Source organism: Anoplopoma fimbria, chromosome 15 (genome assembly GCF_027596085.1).
Source record: "Anoplopoma fimbria isolate UVic2021 breed Golden Eagle Sablefish chromosome 15, Afim_UVic_2022, whole genome shotgun sequence".
In the NCBI taxonomy this organism is placed as follows: Eukaryota; Metazoa; Chordata; class Actinopteri; order Perciformes; family Anoplopomatidae; genus Anoplopoma; species Anoplopoma fimbria.
In genome coordinates, this window is record NC_072463.1 from 5,550,368 (window position 1) to 5,574,341 (window position 23,974).

Genomic DNA, 23,974 nt, shown 5'->3' on the forward strand with positions numbered 1-23,974 from the left:
AAGAAAGAGACAGGTTAATTCAATACTAATGTTGACTATTTTATACTTTATGTATTGACATACCTCAAACAAACATGTATTAATACTTTATTACAAATAGTTTTTCCAAACAATGGCTCTTTTTTGACACTTTTCCCGGTCAAGTCCAACAACGTTGTGCTTTTAACTCAAGTATTCACCTTTAGTAAGGAATACTGGCAACTTGCAATGACGAGGCAGAATTGAAAGACCCAGATGTCAGTGAAGAAGCCGTGGACCAGCAGCACTGAACCCAGGAAGGCCACCAGAACAGCCAGCAGTACGGCCAGCACGTTCTCTAAAACCTCACGGTTCCTGAAACGCAACGGAGAAAAGTCAGCCGAAGAGCCGATTCAACAGTTCATGGATATAAAACTCAATTGCCCTAATGTGTAATATCCAAAACAGGTTTTAAAAACATCAAGAGAAGTTAAAAAAGACAATAGTGAAATGTTAGATATATTTACATACATCTATATATGGTAACACACATATAAATAATAAATATAAATAGGGCCCAGGGTGGAACCTTGTGGTATTCCACAGCAGACAAATCAAGAGGAAAACACGTTTGTTGTATTGTGACATCTTCAGACTATTTATCCATTAAAAACAAACAACCACATTTTCAAACTATTAACAAGCTAAATGATGTGATATAGTTTCACATTCAAACAAATAATTGTCTAAATTCACATAGAGAAGGTCCATACAACCCCAAGAGTGATTTATATTAATTCACTTCAAGTTTTTTTTCAGCTTAGACAGATGGATATAAAAGCTTACATTATCCAATTCACATCTAAACTGAACAGCCAGCAGATAAATGTGACATTTAAAGAACATGTACGTATATGTGAGTGTAAGCATGGTTGGTCAATCTGTAAGGAATTGATTGCTCTAGGGGGAACGCTGCTGTCCCAGACTTCTGTTGCTCTTGCTTTTTATCAGTAGCAAACTGTGCCTCAGCTATCTTTGACTTAATTTCAGTGGGACTGACCTGATTAAATAAATGGTTAACGCTGTGATGGGCAGAATTTTTAATCTACGGATACACTTGTGTTATTATTCTAAATTGTAAATTGAGGTTCCAGCAGAGAAGAATCAGGTTTGATGAAACAAGATGAGATAACTTGCTGATTATGTCCAAGAGAAAAGGAAATTTAGGTCAAAGCAGTGATGTACCCTACATTATCTAATAACTTTCTAATTAGCACGATTAGCATGTATAGTATTCTTTGTTGGTTATGGTATCTAAGGTTTTGATACATTGGCTGTCTGGACTTTTCTTACCTGTCAAATAGTGCCAGCAGGGTGAGCCGGTCAAAGTGCAGGCCGACCCACAGGAAGGGCAGAAGCCACAAGCGGTAGTACTGCCTTGCTTTGCTGGCGGCAGCTGTGGCTGCAGGGTCCTCTTGTCCCAGCGGTGCATCCTGGAGCTCCGGGCTCAGATCTCCGTCCTGCTGCTCCAGCAGCTCTGGGTCCATCGTCAGCAGACGGTTCAGACGGATCTGAGGGAGGGAGATCTGTCTCAAGGTCAGTCAAACATATCCATGCTGCATTTGATACAACTCAAAGTATTTGGCAAAATGTGATTTTAAATAACAACAGTAAACAGATGTAGCAAAAGATAGTTAATACAGTTAAAATCCATAAATATATTAAGTGAAATGTTGTCTATGATATACCACTGAGTGTTGTGTTTTGTCTGCTACACCACCACCATACACACTCCCAGCCATCTGGATTCTTGTTGTAGAAATAGTTAAAAAGCCAGCAACAGATGAACAAGGCACCTTTCACGCTCATATAGAACAAGCACATCAAATAAGTACGTAGGTGCCAGACTGCAAAGGGCTTTGAAATCCAATAAAACATTTTCAAAATCTGTTCAGGAGCCAGCTGGTAGCGATTTTGAAATTGGTGTAATGTGATTTGTCTGAGGTCTGAGGTAACAAGAAAAGGGAGAGAAGAACAACAGCCAGAAAAAGGGAAAAAAAAAACATTCAAACTGACAATCACGAATGCAGAAATATGCAAAACAGACATGGAGAGGAGAAGAAAAACATTGTTTGTTTTTGTCTCTGTATGTTGAGTGGTTCAGTTTGTTGGCCTTCTGTCTCTCTCTGCAAGTCTAGCTCTCGCTCTGTCTCTCTCACATAAAACACACACACACACACAAACCCACGCACACACAAACCCACGCACACACATCAGCTCACTGGTTGGGTACTCACCAGGTCATGAGGGTAGAAGCGAACTGAGGTAGAACTGGAGAGGTGGGAGTCGGTGTCCCTGCAGGGCATTAGACAAAATGAGCACGCTGATGTGAGAAAAGCATCTGCTGCACTTACTGTATTAAATCATGATTGGTTTCCTGGTGACCTCAAACTAAATAGCCGATGGGCTATTTGCTTTGAATTTGTACTGTACGGTTGTGTTGTTTTTTTTAAAGACTAGAGCCATGTCACACACCAATGGAGCCAGTGGAGAAGAGACTTCACAAAGAACGGCAAAATATGCAACACCAAACTCCAGACAAAGATCAGGTAGATTACTGGATAAAATTTAATGGAAGAAGAAGGACATTTGTCGAGATCAACTAAAGTAAAGTTTTGTGATTTTTTTTTTTTTAAATAGAGAACATGGTGACCAAGCATCATTTAAACATGAATTATAGCCTTCAAATTCACAAATGAGTCATCTTGCACTCTGTATAAGCAAATGTTTGATTTAAAAACACCTACATTTTTCAAATTCAAATTTACATTCAAAAGGCAGAAGCCAAAGAATGCTTGGAAACTATCTCAACACAAAATGTCATGCATCACTGATTCCATTATCTGTTCCAAGTCAATAAATATAGTCAGATGTTGTCTTTTTTTCAATTTTTGTGGAGACAGCTAAATTGTGAGAAAAAACAAGGTCATCATTTGAAATCCCACTAAACCAATAAGATGAATTATCAATTTGACACTAACCATATGTTATTGGAGGCTCGTCTGGTTGCAGGTTCAAAATTGACCAGCGACATGTCACACCCGCCGGCCTCATACAACGAGGGCGTGAGCTTTCCTGGAAAAAAAAAAAAAACAACAACAAGAGAGAGAAGCAAAGTTAGGCAACACAAAAATCACAAGCAAAGACTGACTTTGTCTGTGGGAATAATTTCATTAAACTACATGTTTCCTTGTCCACGGGAATTACATAACTTTGGTAATATAACTGTGTTCATCAGAGCTAATGGGATCATTGAGTGAATGCGTTTCCTCCCAAAGAGGCTATAAGCAAGTCTGTCATTTCCTTCACAGCAGTCAGGTTGTTCCCATTGTTCTTCAGTTGCTTCAGTGGAGCTTTATGTGATCTATCCTGTGGTGAGGAGTGAAAGCAGGATATAAATGGAGAACCCATATAGCTCAACATCTATAGAACGTCATAAAACCATGACGGAAGGCTTATTTCAAGTATGTCTACAAATCCTACAAAGTGTCCCACACAGACTTGAATTGAACAACCGTTGCCTGGTTGAATAGAGCTTCTCTCACAATGTTATTTCCAATCTAATGTGTCTTATGGCTATTGCAAGAAATACCTTAAATAGATCCCTGAAATACTGCATTATTCCCTCCAGTCCAGGAGGAATGTAAAAAAAGTTGCCATGGTAACGCAGCTCCCTCTCAGGTTAATGAAAATTCAATTACAATCCCAACTCTGTATGCTGTCCCTGTTTTTAATAGTTTTGGTGGATAAAAACGCTGCAAAATAATGAGGAAAAAAAATAGAAGGCTAAGCTGGAATGAGGTGAGGGTTTGCTGAGACATGAATGAAAGTCAAGAGAAAACATGCTGCACAGTGAGTTAGATAGATAGATAGATAGATAGATAGATAGATAGATAGATAGATAGATAGATAGATAGATAGATAGATAGATAGATAGATAGATAGATAGATAATAAATATGACAAGAATAAAAGTAAAAATTAAGCAAATTCTTAGTTTCATTACTATGGATGACCGTGCAACTGAAAATGAACTATCATGAATACCTCGAAGCTCTTAAATGTGCTTCAGGATGAAAATATATTCATTCAAGAATATCTGATGAGGACATGACCTCAGTTTAATTCTTGCAATGCATTTTTTCCCTCATCAAATCATCAGTGAATCTACATATTTTCTTTCTGCTACTGTAAACCCATGTCTGACATGAGGGTTGCATATAAATTCAGATATAGTCAGAGTAGTGACCTCATAGGAAATTAGACAAGAAATATTATTGCTCTCGAGATCACAAGCACAGACACAGACACTCAGACCGCCACGTTACTCATAATAAGCCATCTGCTCCGGGTCAAATTATGAGTAGGAGCAGTAATTGATTTACCACTGGTTCAGAGGAAGGACGGAAAAAGCAGCTCCTACAAAAACTCAATTTTTCTTTGACAATCATTAATGTGATAAATATATCAGTGAAACATGTTACTGTATAGGCATCAGCAGCAATCCGTAACACTCTACTGACAGGAGAGCGGTAAACCATCCAAGTGAGGTCAAGTATCAGCTACAGACAATATCACAGACAGGGATAAATGGAGCAGGGATAAATGGAGCAGAGATAATTGCGCTCGGCTTTGACCGATTGCGTCAGTCCAACGACCGTGGATAATAGTGCTCCGCCTTGACCGACTGCAAGAGTCATATATCCGTGACCAGCTTTCTTCAAGCAATCCCAAACCATCAAAGCCATTATCGCAACTTTCAAACCAAAGCACTGAAAACCGCAACGATATAGAAGAAACAAAGCACCGGCACTCACAAATAAAGAGTGTTATTGTGGGCAAAACCCTTTTTAGCTAAAAGGCATTGTATGTGAAATATAAATATATATATATATATATATATATATATATATATATTTTGCCCTCAATAAACAAAAAAAAACAACCTTTGTTTCTACTGTGGACCCGGTATATTGTGCTTTCAATGAAACCAGGAAAAAACAGCAGAAAAAAAAAAAAAAATGTATCCATCATATGGATCCACCTCCACACAAACTGCCATCCAACTCTCTTCCATCAGAAAATTCCCTCGTCTTAACATCCCGGCTCTCCTCATGCGCTCCCTACCGAAGTCCTCCTGCAGGCTGGTAGCGCCAACAGTTGAGGCCTTGTCCTGAGAACCCTCCAGGTGTGTGCTTCCATTCCTGGCCAGCAGGGAGGCGCTTGCGCTCAGCACGGTCACCTGGGACGGGGTTCTGGATGGCTGACTTTTCACCTGGGAGGCAGAAGGCTGGGAGGCCTGGCTGAGGGCCTCCTGAAGACTGTTGGGGGGGAGAAGGGAGAAGGGGAGGAAATGAGAAGTGATGGAGGCCAGAGGGGGGTTCTGTTGATATACAGTGTTATCACAGGGGGGGGTGACACAAAGGGGGTTTAAGGGGAGATGTGATTCGGAGGCTGCTTGTCATTGTGGAGGTCCCCAAATCCAGGGCAAAAATGGCTGTGACCATGTGTTGAATTTGGTTTCCTTAAGAACATTTAAAAGACTGTTTTGAGGCACAAATTTATAATCTTTTACACCTGATTTGTATCTTGTCATTTGTATCCAATAATCACCATGTTGCTTTTATCAGTCAGTGATCACAACACAAGCTTAGTTTTCTTTTTCATGTTCCACATTTACATGCACAGTGCAGGTGGACCTCCAGAATGGCACCAGCTACGGACATCTTTTGTGACATTTTAGTGAAAAGTTTGTATATTTTATGCTTTCCAAAGCCTTTTCTAAGACTTCTAAAAGCTATAAAGCTGGAGATAGTTCTCAGTAATGCTGATAAAGTACACCACTTGTAGATGACTTAGTTGTATGATTATTCGAATAAATAACATTTGAATTAATCATACAGTGACAATACTATTTGACAAAGCCTAAGATGTCCAGTGCACCACTAAGAAAGTCAAAAAGGTGTTCTGGAGTGAAGGGAGAGAGGAAGGTGGAGGGATATGTGGAAGAGGGAACGATTTGGAAGTTTATTGACCTCTGGCAGGCTTAACACTCGTTTTCCTTGCTTAGCTTTTTTCTAGGCTCAGCATTTAGAAATGTGACCTTGCTAGATAGATGCAGGAAAATACAGAGTCTTGGCGAGAGGTGAATAGCTGTTGGCAGTTGTACAACAAAAATGAAAGAGTTATACAGACCCAAGGAACTGATTTATATCCATAGCATAAGTGGAACATAAACATTCAGCTTTTACGTCTATTTTTGTAACGTTAACAGTGCTAAATCTGCCATTTTAAATACAGTAATACAGCAAGTGTTTTGAGATTTATCTCTAAGGGGTTTTATGCTTTTTCGCTATTTTGACAGGAAGGAACACACAAGCTGTTTCTGTGGGAGAACCTGTGACCTTCCACTTCCGACATGGTCTCTCTAATCAGGCTACGACCTCAGACGTGACGGCAGATTTGAAATACGCTGCAGGGGAGTAGTCAATCGTGTCAGGTCACTGTCATTTTGGACAGCAAGGATTAAAACACAACTCTGTGAAAAGAGAACTCAAGGTCAGATCCCACATAAAGCAAAAAAAGGGACTGATAAGGGGGACACGCCAAATTTGACACTACATTAAAACGGTGCAGCGAGGCAGATGCACCAATAATAAAAAGTCAAATATAGTTTTTTTGGGGGGGGGTTGCCCTAAACGTATGCAAAACTGGTTTAGAATGTCTTAAGAATAGGGCTGAAATCTAAATCAATGAGCAGCTAAGGACTCTTACAATTAAAAACAATAAAAACAGTCGGTGGGGAAAGCCTTTAACCTTTGATTTTTTGAATGATTGATATCATCGTCATTTCTCTCCTTAGAGAGGTCTTTCAAAAGGACGTCAAAGTGTTTTATCAATGAAATCATGCACAGTTCTGAGAGGAGGCGGCATGTCAGTCACGTAGATTAGTCAGACCTTGTGGCATTGTGCCTTAGAGTTCGAAAAGGACTCCATTTTTTGATCCATGCTCAAAATGTGGAACTTAAAAGATTAGATCATGTGAAAACAGGATGAAAGGAGTCTTGAGAAAAAGAGGACGAGAGACATCGCATGCAGAGTGGAGACACCCGTCCAATGACAGAGGACATCCTGCTTGATGTCATGCACTGCAGCAGACGCACACTGTGTGTTGATGCGGGACAGGAGAGAGAGGGCGCCACCTGGCAGCATGCTCATACCAGGCGACAGAAACGGATCGCTGCTCCATGCACGGCGTACCTGAGAGGAGATCCAATGAGAGAGGTGGGTGGGGTGGGGTTACTCCCTGCGTTGTGTCGCCGCCGCACAGCCTGCCGACGAAATGTGCTACGTTCGCGGCGAAATATGACCGTCTCCTCGCTCCCCGGGGCTGTCATGGTGAAAGACATCATTGGCCAATCAGCTTGGATACGTTTCCCTTTTTTTGAGAGCTTAATGTGGACACTAGGATGAGGTGATACTTCCATATTTTAGGATGGATTTCAGGTGCATTTAAAAAAACAAAACAAAGCATCAACAATTACAAAAACCTGCTGCTTGAACTTTAGAGGACTAATGAAGAGTTTCACTCCAGATTGAGAGCAACCATTTAAAAACAAGAAATCAAGGACAACATAGTTGACAGAACAACACTTGAACTGGGACGTGCTGTACTGTAGCATTCAAAGCCAGCCTTATAACTTCTGTTGGAAAGCATCCACTGCGGCCACAAGCGGTGAATAAAAGATAATGAAACACTTCATTTTCCCAAGATCCACTTGAGTCAGTTGCTTCAAAGCAAGACAATGCAACTTTTCTGAGGACAAAATAACACATTATACCTCTTACAAAAAAAAGCTGAATTCAGCCATAATAAAACGCAGACTTACTCATTTCATTACACACACAGGGTTTTGCTGCTAAAGTCGTACATGGTCTGGTAGGACCAGAAGCTCATGGGGCCTAACTTTAAAGAGATATTGCTGTATAACTGCTGAGTCAGTCTGCTGACTTAATAACTCTTAGTAACTCTCTACTTGTGCTTCTGTTTTCAGACATTTTAGCACTGACAATCATACTGTCACTGTGACTTGTGGCCACAGTGGAAGGTTTTCATCAATAGTGACATAGTCTTATTTTATTGACATTACCTTTGGGCAAACTGGACAAGAGCTAGTGGAATGGGAGCGAAGACAGAAGAAGTTCTATTTTCATTTTAATTAAACAATTTAAAGGTTTATCTGTGGTATGCTAAAAGACAGTTTAATAGTAGCACAAATAAAGAAAACTGTTAAAAGCAGCAAAATAACTCAGCAAACTCAAGCTTAAAGGGGACATGTCATGCTCATTTTTATGTTCATTGTTGCATTTTGGGTTTCTACGAGAACATGTTTACATGCTTTATTGTACGAAATAGAAATGATTTTCCTAATACTGTCTGTTTGAATATAGCTGCGATCACCCTCCGTCTGAAATGCTCCATTTTAACACCTGTCTCTTTAAGCCCCACCCAGAAAAAAGACCAGATTAGTCAGTGTTTTCTGGTCTTCTGCATCTGCATTCTTGCCATCTTCACTGCAGGCAGGGGTCACACTGGGTGTGTCAACTAGATGGAGCATCACTTTTACTGGTGACATCGTTGTGACATCACAACCTTACAGTAATTCTGATGACTTGTTTAAAGGCACAGTTTCTGAATACAGGCTGTGTGCATTTCTCCCTGGATTGAGTGTGTTGATACTCACAGTATCTATATTGCACCTAGACTTGTTTTTATAATATAAAAAATAAATACATGAAGATCTCAATTTATACAATATGGGACCTTTAGGTTAGCTAACTCTAGCTAGAATTAGCTAACAATAGCAACTGGGTGTATGCCAACAACATACTGTAGAGACAAAAACTTGGTGTGTTAAATTGAGCAATTTACTTACAAATTTAACTTTTCTTTAAAGGATGTAAAGTAATACTCATCCACTTAAAATATTATTATGCTAGCTACAATAAATTAACTCTTAAGTGTAACAATATCAAGTAGCATGAGGAGTGACACACAAATATTTCAGTCCAGCAAATTCCCACCAATAACCACTACTGAGGACTTCAAGTCTAGTCAAAGATAGATTTAACAAACCAACCAATGCTATGCTAGTTTTTACTACCAGAGAAAGTCCCTATATGGAACTGAGTCCACACAGGTAACCACAATTCCAGACAGCGTGAATCAAACACTAACTATGAAATCTTTTCCAACCAACAGTTGGCATGCCCAGGCATATCCTTCCTCTCATACTGAATATCCCAGGAGGGTCACACTCTAGAAAGCTAAGAAACAATCAACCGCGACATCATGTAAAATGTCCACAACACACAGGAGCCAAAGAACAGAACCCAATAAACGAAGAATGTGGGGGAAGGAGCGTCTCTATGTGGGTGACTCGGTGTGTATGACACTAATAAGAGAGCTGCCGTTTGTCTAACCTCAGCACAAAGCGCACACTGTGCCGTCATGCTAATAGTGATCTACACGTGGAACACTACGCTCGGGTCAGAATTGTCACTCCATGGAAACTCACCATGGTTACACTGAATGAGAGAGGCAGGCAACATCTCTTATGCACGCACACACACACACACACACACACACACACACACACACACACACACACACACACACACACACACACACACACACACACACACACACACACACACACACACACACACACACACACACACACAAATAACAATAAAGGAGGCCTAATGTCTGGAAGGCTACACCCAAAACACTTTAAATTTCGTCAGTTCTATACTTATGCTTATGGTAATATGCCAGAAAGCAGATTTCCAGTAAAGTGAGCAGGATATATGGTTTCCAGTATAAGTATGTTCAATGCACAAGCCTCATCAAGTTACTGCTTAACAATCTAAATCTGCAGAGCAAGCAAAGGCAGCAAAAGTAGGCTAAAAATAGTGACTATATTGTGTCTGGGGCAGTTTTAGTAAAAAAAACTGTTCTGCTGATGAATCATAAAATAGAGTGCATGTCTAAACAGGTGGAGAAATCCGGCCCATTAAATGTGGTTTGGGTAAAACACAACATTTCTTGTGATGCAATTCAGAGGACATGAAATGTGGACTGGTCATTAAACGCTAGTAGTAAACCAGACAGAATGTAATGTGTACAGTATGTCAGAGCGCCGTGTGTGGTACGTACCCCGCAGGGAAGCAGCAGTGGCATCCTGAGGCTCAGTGAACGCCGCCTGATTGGGCAGACTGTTTCTGGAGCGGGTCACTGACTCCAGCTGGGAGGCCCGACCCAGCAGGGACGCCGCGTCTAGGACTTCCCCTTCTTTGGCTTCCAGGTCCGACTTGGAGGTGGTAAGGGGCCGCGGCCCAGCCGGGGCTCCGAGGCGGCTGGGATCATTAAGGCAGGCAGCCGTACCACTGTCCAAGCTCAACACTCTGGCGTGCGTTTTGGCGCTGCCTGTGCTCGGGGTACGGCGGGAGTTGCGCCGCTTCCCTTCGGTTCGCACTCCTGCCTCAGCCGCCACCATCACCACCGCCGCTTTTCTTGTGGAGGAGGAGGCTGCGTTGGCCGCAGTGTGCTTGGCTTTCAGGGCCCTGTAGCAGCCCTCTGGTGAGTGGCAGGAGCGGGACGTGGCGCTGGATGAGCTGTCTGTGCTTAGGTGGTGGGTGGAGCGGAGACTGGAGGCACAACTGAGTTCACTCTGGTCGCTGGAGTCCTCCTCTCCACCCCCAGTAAACACAGCACTACAAGGCTTGGCCACACCACGCAAGGACATATAGTCCCGGTGACGGCTGGCATCGAAGCTGCTTGCCCTTTTCTTGCCGGTCCGCCGGCGACCACTGCGCCCCGCTGACAGAGAGGAAGTCCTCTGAACATTGTTGGCTGACTTTGGTTGACCGTCGTCTTTCGCCTGCTCCTGCTCGGCGGCAGCTACGCCTGTCGAGCCGTCGGCATTGGTCCTGATGCCGGGCTCGTCCTGTGACCTGCCAGGTTCTACCGGCTCTTGGGTCGCGGAGGACGGTGTGTCAGCAGGTTGCTTGGCGGTCAGCTCGTTGGCGTGAGGGTTTTTATTGGCCTCCCTGGAGGGAAGGTTGCTGAGACCTCGGGAGCTAATACTGCCGAGGCTTGAAGTCCTACCGTCTGCGGGTGCAGATGCGGCGTCTCCTCTGTCCCGTACGCGCTCGTCCCCTGAAAGTGAGAGCAGACTCTCCACGTGAGTCGAGCTGGTCTGTTCACTGTGAAAACTGCTGATGGTGCTGTTGGTGTCCCTGTCTGTGCCGCTGCAGTAGCTCTCGGTGGAGCCACTACTGCGAGTACTTAAACTCCTCAGGCTATCAGCACTGCGCTCCCCTCCCTGGGACTTTCCTCCCCCAACAGAACCTTTCCCACCACCGCCCACCTCCACCTGGTAGAGTCCTGAGCTCCCCTCCCCTGCCTCCCTGGAGGCTGAGTGGGCTACTCTGCGTGGTTCTTTGTGCCTATAAGACTCCATCCCCGAGGTGGAGGGCACGGCTTGGTCCTGCTGGTAGAGGCGCTCCGCCCCGTCCCTGCCACACACCCCTGGCCTCTGCGGTCTGGCGGTCTCCAGCTCGCACACAGGGTCAAGGCCACCTCTCCTGGGTGGAGGGTACAGAGTGAAGTCTGGCAGACACGGGTCGGGGAAAGCAGAACCCGCCGAGCTAGAGGTCCGAGGCAGGCCCCGAGAACGGAGCTCCTTCCTGTAGCTCTGAGATTGCATGGATGCGTTGGTGGTCACCTCGGTGTCACAGGAGGAGTGCGACAGGCTGAAGTGATAAGCAGCAGAAGTACAGAGATCAGCCGGCTCCCTGGACAGCTCCGAAGGACACAAGGAGGTTGACGGCTGCAAGGACGCGAAGGAGTCATTGGGAACGAGGCAGTACATCTTTGTGTCTGATAGCAGATCTAAATGGACACAAAGAACAGAGACATTTAAGGATGTTGTTGAGATGCTGCAGCCAGTAATATGAGAAATGTTTTTGTTTGTTTGTGAATGCTTGGCATGTTTACCATGATCGTGGCTGCAGCTCTCGACAAGAGTCAAACTGATGTCGTCTGAAGTCTTTCCCACATCTCCTGCAAAGATAGGAAGAAAGCAATTAAGAGATGACAAGTTTAATCAATTATTTATACATTCACAACCACTCACCCGGGGCACCACCACATAACTGGAGTCAACAGAGGATAAAGAAATGGATAGCCCTGCACCTTTTCTCAGAATGAATACTTCAAGGGGCTACAAGTTGTATATCTGGAAAAAACAAATATTACGATCTCTTCTAAATAGAATCCTTGAATGCCCTGATGGCTCTGCCAGATAACTTTTGAACAAAGATCTAACTGTTCTTTGCAATCACTGCTCCTCAAATCCTGCGAGTCTCTCTTTCGGTGATACTTCCCGGGAGTTTGTGATGGACAGTCTGAGTGGACGGAATCCTTGAAGGGAAGAAGATTAAAAAGCTAAACCCCAGCAGTGCCCTTGTCCCACTTCACAACCACTTCCTGTCATCACAAACTGTCGGCTAATTAGAATGGCATCGAACAGATTCGCTGAATTATTCAGACAACGTAGACGCCTCAGTCCAACGCAGAAAAATGGACCCAATATCAAAGCTACCAGTTCATTAAATTGTCTTCTTCTCAGTTTTCCAATAGAGAGTTCCTGGAGAATGACTCCCATGCTGGTTATTACAGTGAATAACAGTTCCCGTCTGAAGCTGCCTCATCTAAGTGTGACTGGGGAGGTCACAGTAACGCTGAGTCAGACTACATCTCCTGGGCAGCTGCGGTGATCATGGTCAGGGATGTGGCGATCACGCAGAAAAGAAAATGCATCACAGGGTCACAAAAAGACTGTTAAACCAAAGCGTAGAGTTATATGGGAGTAATATGTTTGTAACAAATCAGTTCATACAAAGACACAAAGGGCAATGATTTAGATATGCATTAAAGTGGCCCTATTATGCTTTTCCACATTTTCCCTCTCCTTTAGTGTGTTATATATATATTGTTGTACGTGTAAAAGGTCCGTAGAGTGTAAAACCTGAAGTCCACGCCTAAAAGGAGTTACCCTCCCCCTCAGAAGCTCCTGAGCTGCCTGAAACGGCTTGATTGAATTTTCTCCTTCACTTCTGTAACTTTATGAGGTCACAATGTTCATGGTCACAATGGAAGTGACGTAAAACTCCTTCCAGCTAGTTTGGCCCTCAAACAACAAAAGAGAGAGACAGAGCTGAAGCTCCGGAGGAAGAGTTTTTTTAAATGTGAAACGTTGACCAATCACAACAGAGCGGGCTAGCTGACTAATCAGGACAGGCTTTGCTTTCTGGAGGGAGGAGCAAGTGCTACAACGGAGCGTTTCAGAGAGAGAGTGAGAAACGGTGCTGCAGGACAGCCAGGATGAGAAAAACAAGGAGGATTATGAGCATTAACGCATGTAAACATGTAACTGTAACTTGAGATAAAAATATGCACCCAGAAAATAGCATAATAGGGCCTGTTTAAGAGGTAGTCATAGTTACCTTTGGCTACTGTTGCTCTTCCATGGGTGGATGCAATCTGAAATTTGAATAAAAAGATATTGTCAGGATACCAAAAGCTGTTTCCTAGTGTTAAATGTTCATCAAAGCAAATTGAAAAGACGTGTGATCATGAGAGAATGCAACATCCGAAAGAAGATGCAGCTTGTGTGATATAAACAGCCGGCGCTTCTTCACTGTCGTCACAAATAAAGTTTTGGCATCCCTTCCAAGTTGGTACACAGCAGCTGAGCAGAACATGCGGGCCGATTAGCGACTCAAGGACGCGGTAGAGCACAGCACCCGTGGGGATTCAGAGGTTAAATATATCTCACAGGATGAAACGGATAAATAACTTTGAATATGTATGGAGATATCATCTAACAGCGAGCTACGTGAGGATCATAGCTAATGACAAGATCCCTCTACACACACAGACACACAAACACACAAACAGCTACTTCTTCTTGTCCAGCAATAACAAAAGTCAATCCTAAACTTGTATTTTTTACTCCTTGGGTTTGTCTTAGCTGTTTTTGTGCATCTTGGATGGGTTAGAGTAAACACAGTACAGGAGGAGGTTTGAAAGCTGTAAGGCCTCAACAGATGATGCTTGTTTGTGGGAAGATTGTTCCCTTTAGCGTTTAGCAGCAGTTTAGCAGTGATTTGCAGAACTATTTTTGTCAACAAACCGCTCCTTTTGGCTTAGTATGAGTCAGATGTAGTTCAGTTTGACACATAGACACAATCTTGTTCAAAAGCAAACACAATAGTACGGATATACATCTTCTGAAACAAAATCACTACTTTAGACACTCAAATCCCAAAGTATGTTTGTTTTGGTTAATTTGGGCTGACATAGTATTTCGAAAGACAGTTAGTCTCCCTTGTTCACATTCATAACTCCCTCTACAACAGTGGGTAGTAGTGTCTTACGACTGGAATTATTTACATCAACAACCCCACCATTCAAAGCATTGCATTGCAGGATTGTTACATGGCAAGGATACAACTTTTTCATTTCAATGTGGGAGTTTTTTGAGTGCATACTCAGAATTTGGACACTCAAATCAAATGGCGGACAATAAATATAGTGTACTATATAGTAGTTATTATTTTAAAATGTATTAATCTGTTGATTATGTTTGAAGTGTATTGATTGTCCATTTAGTCACCAATGTGTGTCGCCATTTTACAATTCGCAACCAGGATTCCAAAACACAAATACTTTCATTTGTTTATGTCAATTATTGATATATATATATATATATATATATATAATATACAATACAATATATATATAATATCCTTAGAATTAAGAAGAACTATTTTTTCGTAATTTTTAAAATGGGGTCAATCTTACATTTGAGGGCAAGAAATAAACGTCATCAGACATTCAACACTGTCTGTCTGTATTTCTCTGACTCTTCTTGTTTGTGCTGAGTAGAACAGATGATTGTTGGTTAATACATGCATGAACTTGTTAATGCTGATTCCCTTTGGGATGGAATCAGAAATACCAGCAGGCCGATAGTATTGCATGTTTGCTGTATTTCATTTTAAATACAACAAATACAAAAAAATACTTATATATATATTAATGTATATTTATCTTCTCTTCCCTATAACAGTAGGAGGAAAGGGTCTTACATTACATTACATTACAGTCATTTAGCAGACGCTTTTATCCAAAGCGACTTACAATCAGTAGTATATTACATATCATTCACCCATTCACACACTGATGACAGGCTACCATGCAAGGTGCCACCATCAGACTCTAACTAACATTCATGCAACATCCAGTCCACACCGATGGCAAGCCTTCAGGAGCAACTTGGGGTTAAGTGTCTTGCCCAAGGACACATCGACTGCCGAAGCCGGGTATCGAACCACCGACCCTCCGATTGGAGAACTACCTTGCTCTCCACTATGCCACAGCCGCCTTGGGTCTTGTAATTACTGTCATCTTATATTCAGCCCAGTATACGATATGCAGCAGATCAGTGCTCTGCTTACCTGCTGGTGAGACTCCAATCCAATATAGGAGTTCCTGGAGCTGCAGTCCACTGGTGGAGTCTCTTGCCTGATGAAGTCTGACATCTCAATACCCCCTCCAGGGTCCCTGTACACACACACACACACACACACACACACACACACACACACACACACACACACACACACACACACACACACACACACACACACACACACACACACACACACACACACACACACACACACACACACACACACACACACACACACACACACACACACACACACACACATTGGTATTACCAGTACAGGCACAGTGCACTCCTTCCCTTAATTCTGAATGGATGGCACAGACTGAAGAGTGCTATTCATCTTGTTCCGATGACGTACAGTTGGATCACATCAAACTCAATTTAGAGCTAAACAAATCATGTAACTTTATTAAACAGGCCTGTATTTCATATTTGTTATGTGGGCTTTAAAAAAAAATCAACTGAAGGAGCAAAAACAGACCAAAGCCTCCATGCAGATTTTCCCTAGGCCTATATTTAGCTCGGACGTGCTTGTTTAACCGTTCGGTATGTCGAAACAAACAACTTGCCAGGGATCGTCTATAAATCATTTCTATATGCCAAAAACGTTCCGTAACGGGTCAAACCACAACACAAACACTCCAACTAATGAACAACAACTCAGAGAGCAGATGAGCGGAGACTAGAAAAAGAGACCAGTGAGGGGAAAAATGGGTGGGTGGTGCAGAAAACAACTTAAACAACTTCAGCTCGGCTCGCCTGCTCTACTGTAAACTCAAACAACCCGGAATGTAACTCCAGATGTGTGGGCAAAGCTGCAACTGCCCCTGTGGTCGAGGAGCTCTCATTCTTCTTGTTGCCTTTCCCTTCTCTCAGCGTCCCGCTAAGCACTCCCTCTGGAATGTGAATATGAGTCACTTCTTCGCGTCATGGGCAGTAAAACGCCGGAACCTCACTGGCTTTGGTTCCTTCTGAATGAGAGCTCAACCTCGTCATTAACAAAAGAAAAAAAGGACCAAATCCTGGCATTCAGAGATGAGGTCATATGTTATTTTGAACAGAATTTGCTGTAACTGATGACATGATCAATGTAACTAACTTGCTTGTGTAATTAATTATTAGTTGCTAATGTTATTGTTCAACGATGCTAAACATTACCCTCGTACTTATGAGCTCATTAATGTCCTCAATCAAAGCATCATTAAGCACATATTTCACTGTCAACACACTTGGCTATAAAAACATACGAGTTTCAGAGTGAATTTTTGTGTTTTGAATATTTTCAGTGCTTTTAGAGATATCAATCTAAGCAGTAAGATGCTCCAAAATCTAGTTAGGTCATGTACTCTATGAGGAACCTGTGGCATAAGAGGTATGACAAGTTCTCCAGCAATGCCTGTGCCATGGCATCAGAGCAGAGCATTAAACAGAGTGAGAATAAATGAAAAACCAGCTGCATCCTGGGTAAAGAGCAGGTAGAAAAACATACCCTGTGGACTTTGCCACTACTTGTAGCTCTCTGGATGGATGTCTTGCGAGTGGGCCAAGGCATAAATGTGGGTGACGCGATGCACGTTGCTGCCAACTGTTTCACAATACAGCATATCACTGGTCTACACGTGGCCAGCAAGAGGCAATGCACCAGGAGAAATGAGTAAACGTGAATGTAAACAATGATTGTTTCAAACATTTCAAAACACAAAATTGGACTTGAAAGTGTCTTATAAGGAAGGAAATTCATTCTCATCCACTCGTCTGTTTGGCCTCAAGAATACAAACACCTGAACTGCGTACTATTTCTAGTGAAATACTACATTTTGGAAACACTGGACACAACGCCGACATAAACATCCCAAAATGCAATGCGGCATCGATGTCAAAGTTCATAACAGACACTGGTAACATCAATAATTCAAGTGCAAATCAAAGCTTTCACTTTTCTAGGAGTAATAGACCTCACGAATCATTGTTTGCTTGCAGGTTACCATGGCTACGCGTCTCCAACCAGCAAGGGGGCGCTCAGAAAGTGATGTGGTAATTACTGCTCAGTGCGTCTGAAATGATACATACTACTGTTGTTTACACAAAAGTGTGCTGAACCATTGAGTATGTAATTTTGGACGCAACTAATGTGTTTTGTTAGTAAAAATACTGTTTCCAAGAAAACTCCACAGGGTACCTTTGAGTATGCTTAATCAATAACACACTTTTCAGCACAAATTAAAAAAAAAAAAAGCACTAAAAGTAATTGAACAAGTGAATACCTGCAACTTTGGAAGTAAATTTCCCAGAGGATGCACTGGTGATTAAGCAGTGTGTGTCATCGAATAAATTGAAATGTCTGTTGTTATTAATATCTCTCCCTTTCTGCAGGTGACTCCCCTAAATAAAGGTGAAAAGTAGAAATCATTTCTGCGGTTACAGCTGAGCTAGATTTGTCCTATCTGGAAGCCTTTAAAGCCTCAAATTGATTCTCTGTGTAGTAACCTGTGTCTTTTCACCACTGGAGAACCTGACCTTTCACCTCAGCTCCAAGATTACATCACCTTTAAAAAAAAACTCCACAACCACGCTCCACGTGACTCTTCATCATCACTGATCAGGAAGCATGACATCTTCCAGCTAATGCACATTACTCCTACACAGCCTTAATTGTCTCCGCCTCATCATCCGAGGCAGCTTAGTCACACTCCTGGAGCGTCTTAGTCCTGAACCCCCAGAGATCCCTTCCTCCATTGGGGCCGAGCGGGACATGAACCTACCCAGGGCCGTTGCTGTCTTGCCGACGGGTGACGCCGCCGTCGTTCGCCCCCTCGGTGCCGCCTCTGCTGCCCTGGCTTTCCTTGGCCTGGTGCTCCACCACCTCCCCCTCGTCCAGGGCATTGTGGAGGCGGAAATTCACCATCTTCAGCAGCAGGAACATGGCAGCAATAACACCGCAGTAGATTCCCACGATCACCATGCTTGGTTGCAGTGCCTTGCATTAGAAAAAGAAGCATTAGTGAATTCAGGGTATCTGATATTATAGAAACAACAGGAAGACGACTGTATATTTTATTTGAATCATTCTTCTCACGGGCCAATGAGTGATATTGTAATAGCATATTATTATTAGTGTCCAAGATTATTTTGCCCCTCTTGAAAATGAAAAATATGCTCAAAAGGAAGGAGAAAATCATTTTTAAAAAGCTCTCACTGTTTTTAAATTCCCTTTTTCCCCCAAAATTACTATGACACAGGTAGGCAATTTATTCATGTATTGCTGAAGGACATTCAGTCATGAGGAGCTACCTGTGAACTGCAACCAACTACTGCATCTAAGTTAGCTCCTCTAAACACAGCTGAAACAATGATTTAATGCACTATTACAACCATTAAGCCAGTTATTTATGAGGCCAGCGTGTTAAAAAAAACCGACATTGCATTAAATTATCTTTTAAATGTCTCTTTCAATTGTGCAGCTTCCTAGGAAAAGGAGACACCTGTACGTTCACCACGAGGGTTCTGAGCTCCATCTTCTGCGTCTCTGTTGTCCTTGAGCTATCCCCCCTGGCTGCATCTGTTTGCAGTTAATACAAACAGAAGCAGCACTCAGATCTGTGGCTCAATATAATCCACAGAGCTGACCGGTGCATTTCCACTCCAGGAATAGAAGGGAAACCACAAACCCCTTTTTTGAATCATCAGCTTCTCAATATAGAAAGTTAGCATGCTTAGCAAACAACCATTTCCTGGCACTGAGAACATGTATAAAGATGTTTTAAAAAAAACACAACCATTTACTGCCATTTCAGCTTGTCCTGGAGCCCATTTGGATTGTGAAATATTGGACAAACAGCCTATAAACAACATGCACAAGTGGACTATAACTTATACGGCGGTGTCGAGTCCTTAGACAGTTTAGACTCTACCTCCTCATTGCAGGATTGTTACATGGCAAGGATATAACTTTTATATTTCAATGTGGGAGTTTTTGGAGTGCATACTCAGAATTTGGACTCTCAAATCAAATGGCGGACAAAAAATATAGTGTACTATATAGTAGTTATTATTTTAAAATGTATTAATCTGTTGATTATGTTTGAAGTGTATTGATTAGACAGAGTAGAATCCTTAGACAGTTTAGAAAAAGTAAACACAAAGCAGTTCCTTTAAAAAAACCAAACCAAACAAAGACACCTTGTGACAAATGAACTGAGCACTTCTTGGACATTACATTACATTACATTTCAGTCATTTAGCAGACGCTTTTATCCAAAGCGGCTTACAATAAGTGTATTCAACATAGGTATTCAAGAGAACTACTAGTCACCAGAAGTCATAAGTGCATCTCCTTTCTTAAACAAGCATCTAAGAGCATAAACCAGAGCAAAAGTACAGAAACAAACTAATACGAATACAATAAGTGCTAAGAGGAAGGCTCAGGGTAGTACTTCTTCTTCTTCTAGTACTTCTACCACAGATAAGATGTTATGTTCTTTTTACTTTTAATGTTAAATCCTCAGCTTACATAGTGAACATGATTATATATTGGACACTGGAATATGTATTGCACATAATCTGCTCAGTTTTGAATTAAATATAGCACGCTATTTTACGCTTTTATCCAAAGCGACTTACAATAAGTGTATTCAACACAGGTATTCAAGAGAACTACTAGTCACCAGAAGTCATAAGTGCATAAACCAGAGCAACAGAACAGTGCAGAAACAAACTAATACAATAAGTGCAACAAAAATACAATAAGTGCAACAAAAATTGGACATTAAAGTTGCCAGATTACTGTCACATCCTGGTCAGCTGTGCTCTTGCAGTCACAGCTGGTGGCCTCTGAAAGACTGGTAGATATGACAGGATGAAAACTACTAGATAAAGAGGATGGAGGATGGAGGATGGAGGATGGAGTGGGGGTTGAGGGAATTCAATTCACTGATCAGAATCAAATCAACCGCTGTGATGAACTCAGAATTCAAACAAAAGCTCATTCTGGTCCCATCTATTTGGTGGATGGTGATCTTCCAGGTGGGGGAGGAGGAGGGAGGAGGAGGAGGGCAGCAGCCATTCATTACCACATTATTTTGTCCTTTTATTGTCTCTCAAAATAACCTTTTTTTAAATCTGCGTATTATTGCGTTAAACCTATTTTTTTTTTTTCCTAAACATTTCTTTTTTTTTTTTTTTTTTTTTTTTTTTGCGTAACGGAAATATTCCGTGACGTCAGTTTGGTGAGACGCTACATTGTATCCGCTCCTCCAGATAATAGACCGAGACCGACGCTCAGGATCCGGACACTTGCTTTGGTTAACTCACGGTGTCAACAGTCAGGAAAACAAACACAAGGGAGTCTAATAATAATAATAATAATAATAATAATAATAATAATAATAATAATAATAATAATAATAAAGGCAACAGGGCTCACCATGTAGAGAGTGAAAGGGAAACATAGCAGGAACAGCCAGATGTAGAGATGCAGCGCGTTGACGAACGTGTTTTGATCGGGGTCGTAGTACCAGCCGCCCGTGACTGAAGCCCAGACCCCCTGCCTCAGGATCTGCAGAGTCTGCGACCCCATGTTGCTTTATCCGCTCCGACCGGGGTGCCAGGCGGGCTAGTCGCCTCTGAACATGACAAACGGTGCTCTGTTTGCAGACGCTGGCCTGAGAACAGCCTCCTCTGCAGCCATCTTCTCTGCTGCAAGCCGGCCAGCTGGGGCAGTGTTCTCAGTCCTCCACCGACCAGACTCCTATCCCACCACGCCCTGCGAGACGCTTCTTCTTCGTGGCATCCGTTCTCGGTAGGAAGCCATGGAAGCCTGCTTAGTGCTTTAACAGCCAGGAACCTGAAAAGGAGAATATGCAACCTTTTTGTGCTTCCATGTTTTTTTTTTCCTTCCATTATATTATATAAATGCCATTATATCCTGACATAAACATGACAAGGGAGTTATAGCAATAAAGAAAGAAATGCATTGATTAAAATGTATCATTGGGCAATTAGGAGCTCAGATTAAATATGTATGACCAAATGGCGACGCCTGCTGGACATGTTCTCACATTTTAAAACCAAATCAATATAATAATAATAATCAATCCTTTATTAGTCCCACAATGGGGAATTTATTTTAATTTTTTATTATTACTAAATATTAAGGAGAATATGCAACCTTTGTGCTTCCATGTTTTGTTTTTTTTCCCCTTCTTTCTTGGTGAAATGCCATTATATCCTGACATACACATGACAAGGGAGTTATAGCAATAAAGAAAGAAATGCATTAAATAAAATGTATCATTGGGCAATTAGGAGCTCAGATTAAATATGTATGACCAAATGGCGACGCCTGCTGGACATGTTCTCCCATTTTAAAACCAAATCAATATTATTATTATATTCCTTTATTGATCCCCATGGGGGAAATTCAAGTGTTGCAGCAGCTCAACTACACAGACACAGACAATAAATACACATACTATACAACTACACAGACAATAAATACACATACTATACAACTACACAGACAATAAATACACATACTATACAACTACACAGACAATAAATACACAATACACACTATACAACTACACAGACAATAAATACACATACTATACAACTACACAGACAATAAATACACATACTATACAACTACACAGACAATAAATACACATACTATACAACTACACAGACAATAAATACACATACTATACAACTACACAGACAACAAATACACATACTATACAACTACACAGACAATAAATACACATACTATACAACTACACAGACAATAAATACACATACTATACAACTACACAGACAATAAATACATATACAACTACACAGACAATAAATACACATACTATACAACTACACAGACAATACATACACATACTATATACACAGACTACATACAGACAATAAATACATACTATACAATACTATACATACTATACAACTACACAGACAATAAATACACATACTATACAACTACACAGACACAGACAATAAATACACATACTATACAACTACACAGACAATAAATACACATACTATACAACAAAATAAAGATAGAACAGGAATAAAAATAAAAATGTACAGTATATAGATAGAACAGGAGAATATGCAACCTTTGTGCTTCCATGTTTTTTTTTTTCCTTCTTTCTTGGTGAAATGGCATTATATCCTGACATAAACATGACAAGGGAGTTATAGCAATAAAGAAAGAAATGCATTAAATAAAATGTATCATTGGGCAATTAGGAGCTCAGATTAAATATGTATGACCAAATGGTGACGCCTGCTGGACATGTTCTCACATTTTAAAACTCATTTGCTGCTCAATTTTGTAGTTTTAGAAAATAAGTCATTAGTAGTGGAAGCACTCAGGAATTAAATCAATATAAAATGACCCATTACAAGGCTTGTTAGTGTAATACCTAAGGGGGTAGCCACATCTTTCAAAAGGGCAAGATAAATACACACATGTTATGTGATGTCGTTTTATTGTTTCATTTTCATTTGGTCTTGGTATTTTATCTTATATTTGTTATATTTGTATATTTGTTTGTATATTTTACCAATATCACTTGATTTTATTTATTTCATTATTTTATTTATTTTGTTTGTTTATTTGATTGTCACTTGTTATTTCATTTTGTTTCTTTGTTTAGTTTTATCCTAACGATTGTTCTTAATGTTTTGCTGGCTTGTCTGTCGAAGCACTTTGTAAACCTTGTTTTTAAAAGGTGCTATATAAATAAAGTTATTATTATTATTGTTTTTATTTGTTCTCTTATCTTTGCTTTTTCTGTGAAATACTGATCATTTTTGTATCTCTTTGGACCTTGGACAGTAGTTCAATAGAATCCATTTGAGGATTTTAGAGGTGAGATATCTCCTTGGTGAGACTGCCAACAACTCATAGACATCTGAAAAGTGATAAGGGTCTCAACTACACACTGTTCTTTTGGTAAGGGGTCTGCATTAGTTATTTACAATGCATTTTGTTTAGTTAACTTTAAATGTTGTATCTGAATCTGTTGATTAACCAGTAACTCCAGCTGTCAGGCATATGTAGTGGTATGAAAAGGTATTTATACTTCACTACATTTCAGAGGCAAATATTGTACTTTTTACCCCACTACATGTACCTATATGACACGCAAATTCATGAAGCGTTCTATATTTCTTTTGCAAATTTCCCCGCTGCGGGACTAATAAAGGATTATCTTATCTTATCTCTCTTTATGTTTCTATATAGATTTATATAGAGTGAGAGAGAGATTTTGCTCAGATCATGACACTGATCAAGCAAGACTAAATATTATTACTTGTTAACAATCATCAAACAAATAACAACAA

At 41.2% G+C, this 23,974-nt stretch overlaps 1 protein-coding gene across 4 annotated transcripts in view; it reads right to left on the bottom strand.

Moving 5' to 3' along the window:
• The window catches only part of pcnx1 (pecanex 1), a 36,731-nt gene extending 15,332 nt beyond the window's left edge, over positions 1–21,399 (bottom strand). Inside the window, exons 1-12 of one of the 4 annotated variants that reach the window (XM_054613462.1) lie at positions 21,042–21,399; positions 18,382–18,596; positions 15,606–15,711; positions 13,590–13,626; positions 12,079–12,144; positions 10,237–11,973; positions 7,278–7,407; positions 5,145–5,338; positions 3,000–3,093; positions 2,256–2,313; positions 1,312–1,529; positions 180–333 (exon numbers count right to left, since the gene is read on the bottom strand). In XM_054613462.1, the coding sequence (XP_054469437.1) occupies positions 180–333; positions 1,312–1,529; positions 2,256–2,313; positions 3,000–3,093; positions 5,145–5,338; positions 7,278–7,407; positions 10,237–11,973; positions 12,079–12,144; positions 13,590–13,626; positions 15,606–15,711; positions 18,382–18,596; positions 21,042–21,194 (3,162 nt within the window). In that variant the 5' untranslated portion in view covers positions 21,195–21,399. Of the gene's footprint in view, positions 1–179; positions 334–1,311; positions 1,545–2,255; positions 2,314–2,999; positions 3,094–5,144; positions 5,339–7,277; positions 7,408–10,236; positions 11,974–12,078; positions 12,145–13,589; positions 13,627–15,605; positions 15,712–18,381; positions 18,597–21,041 lie in introns of all 4 variants that reach the window. The other 3 variants (XM_054613461.1, XM_054613465.1, XM_054613464.1) reach the window with 3 other exon arrangements.
• Between the last annotated feature and the right edge of the window lie 2,575 nt (positions 21,400–23,974).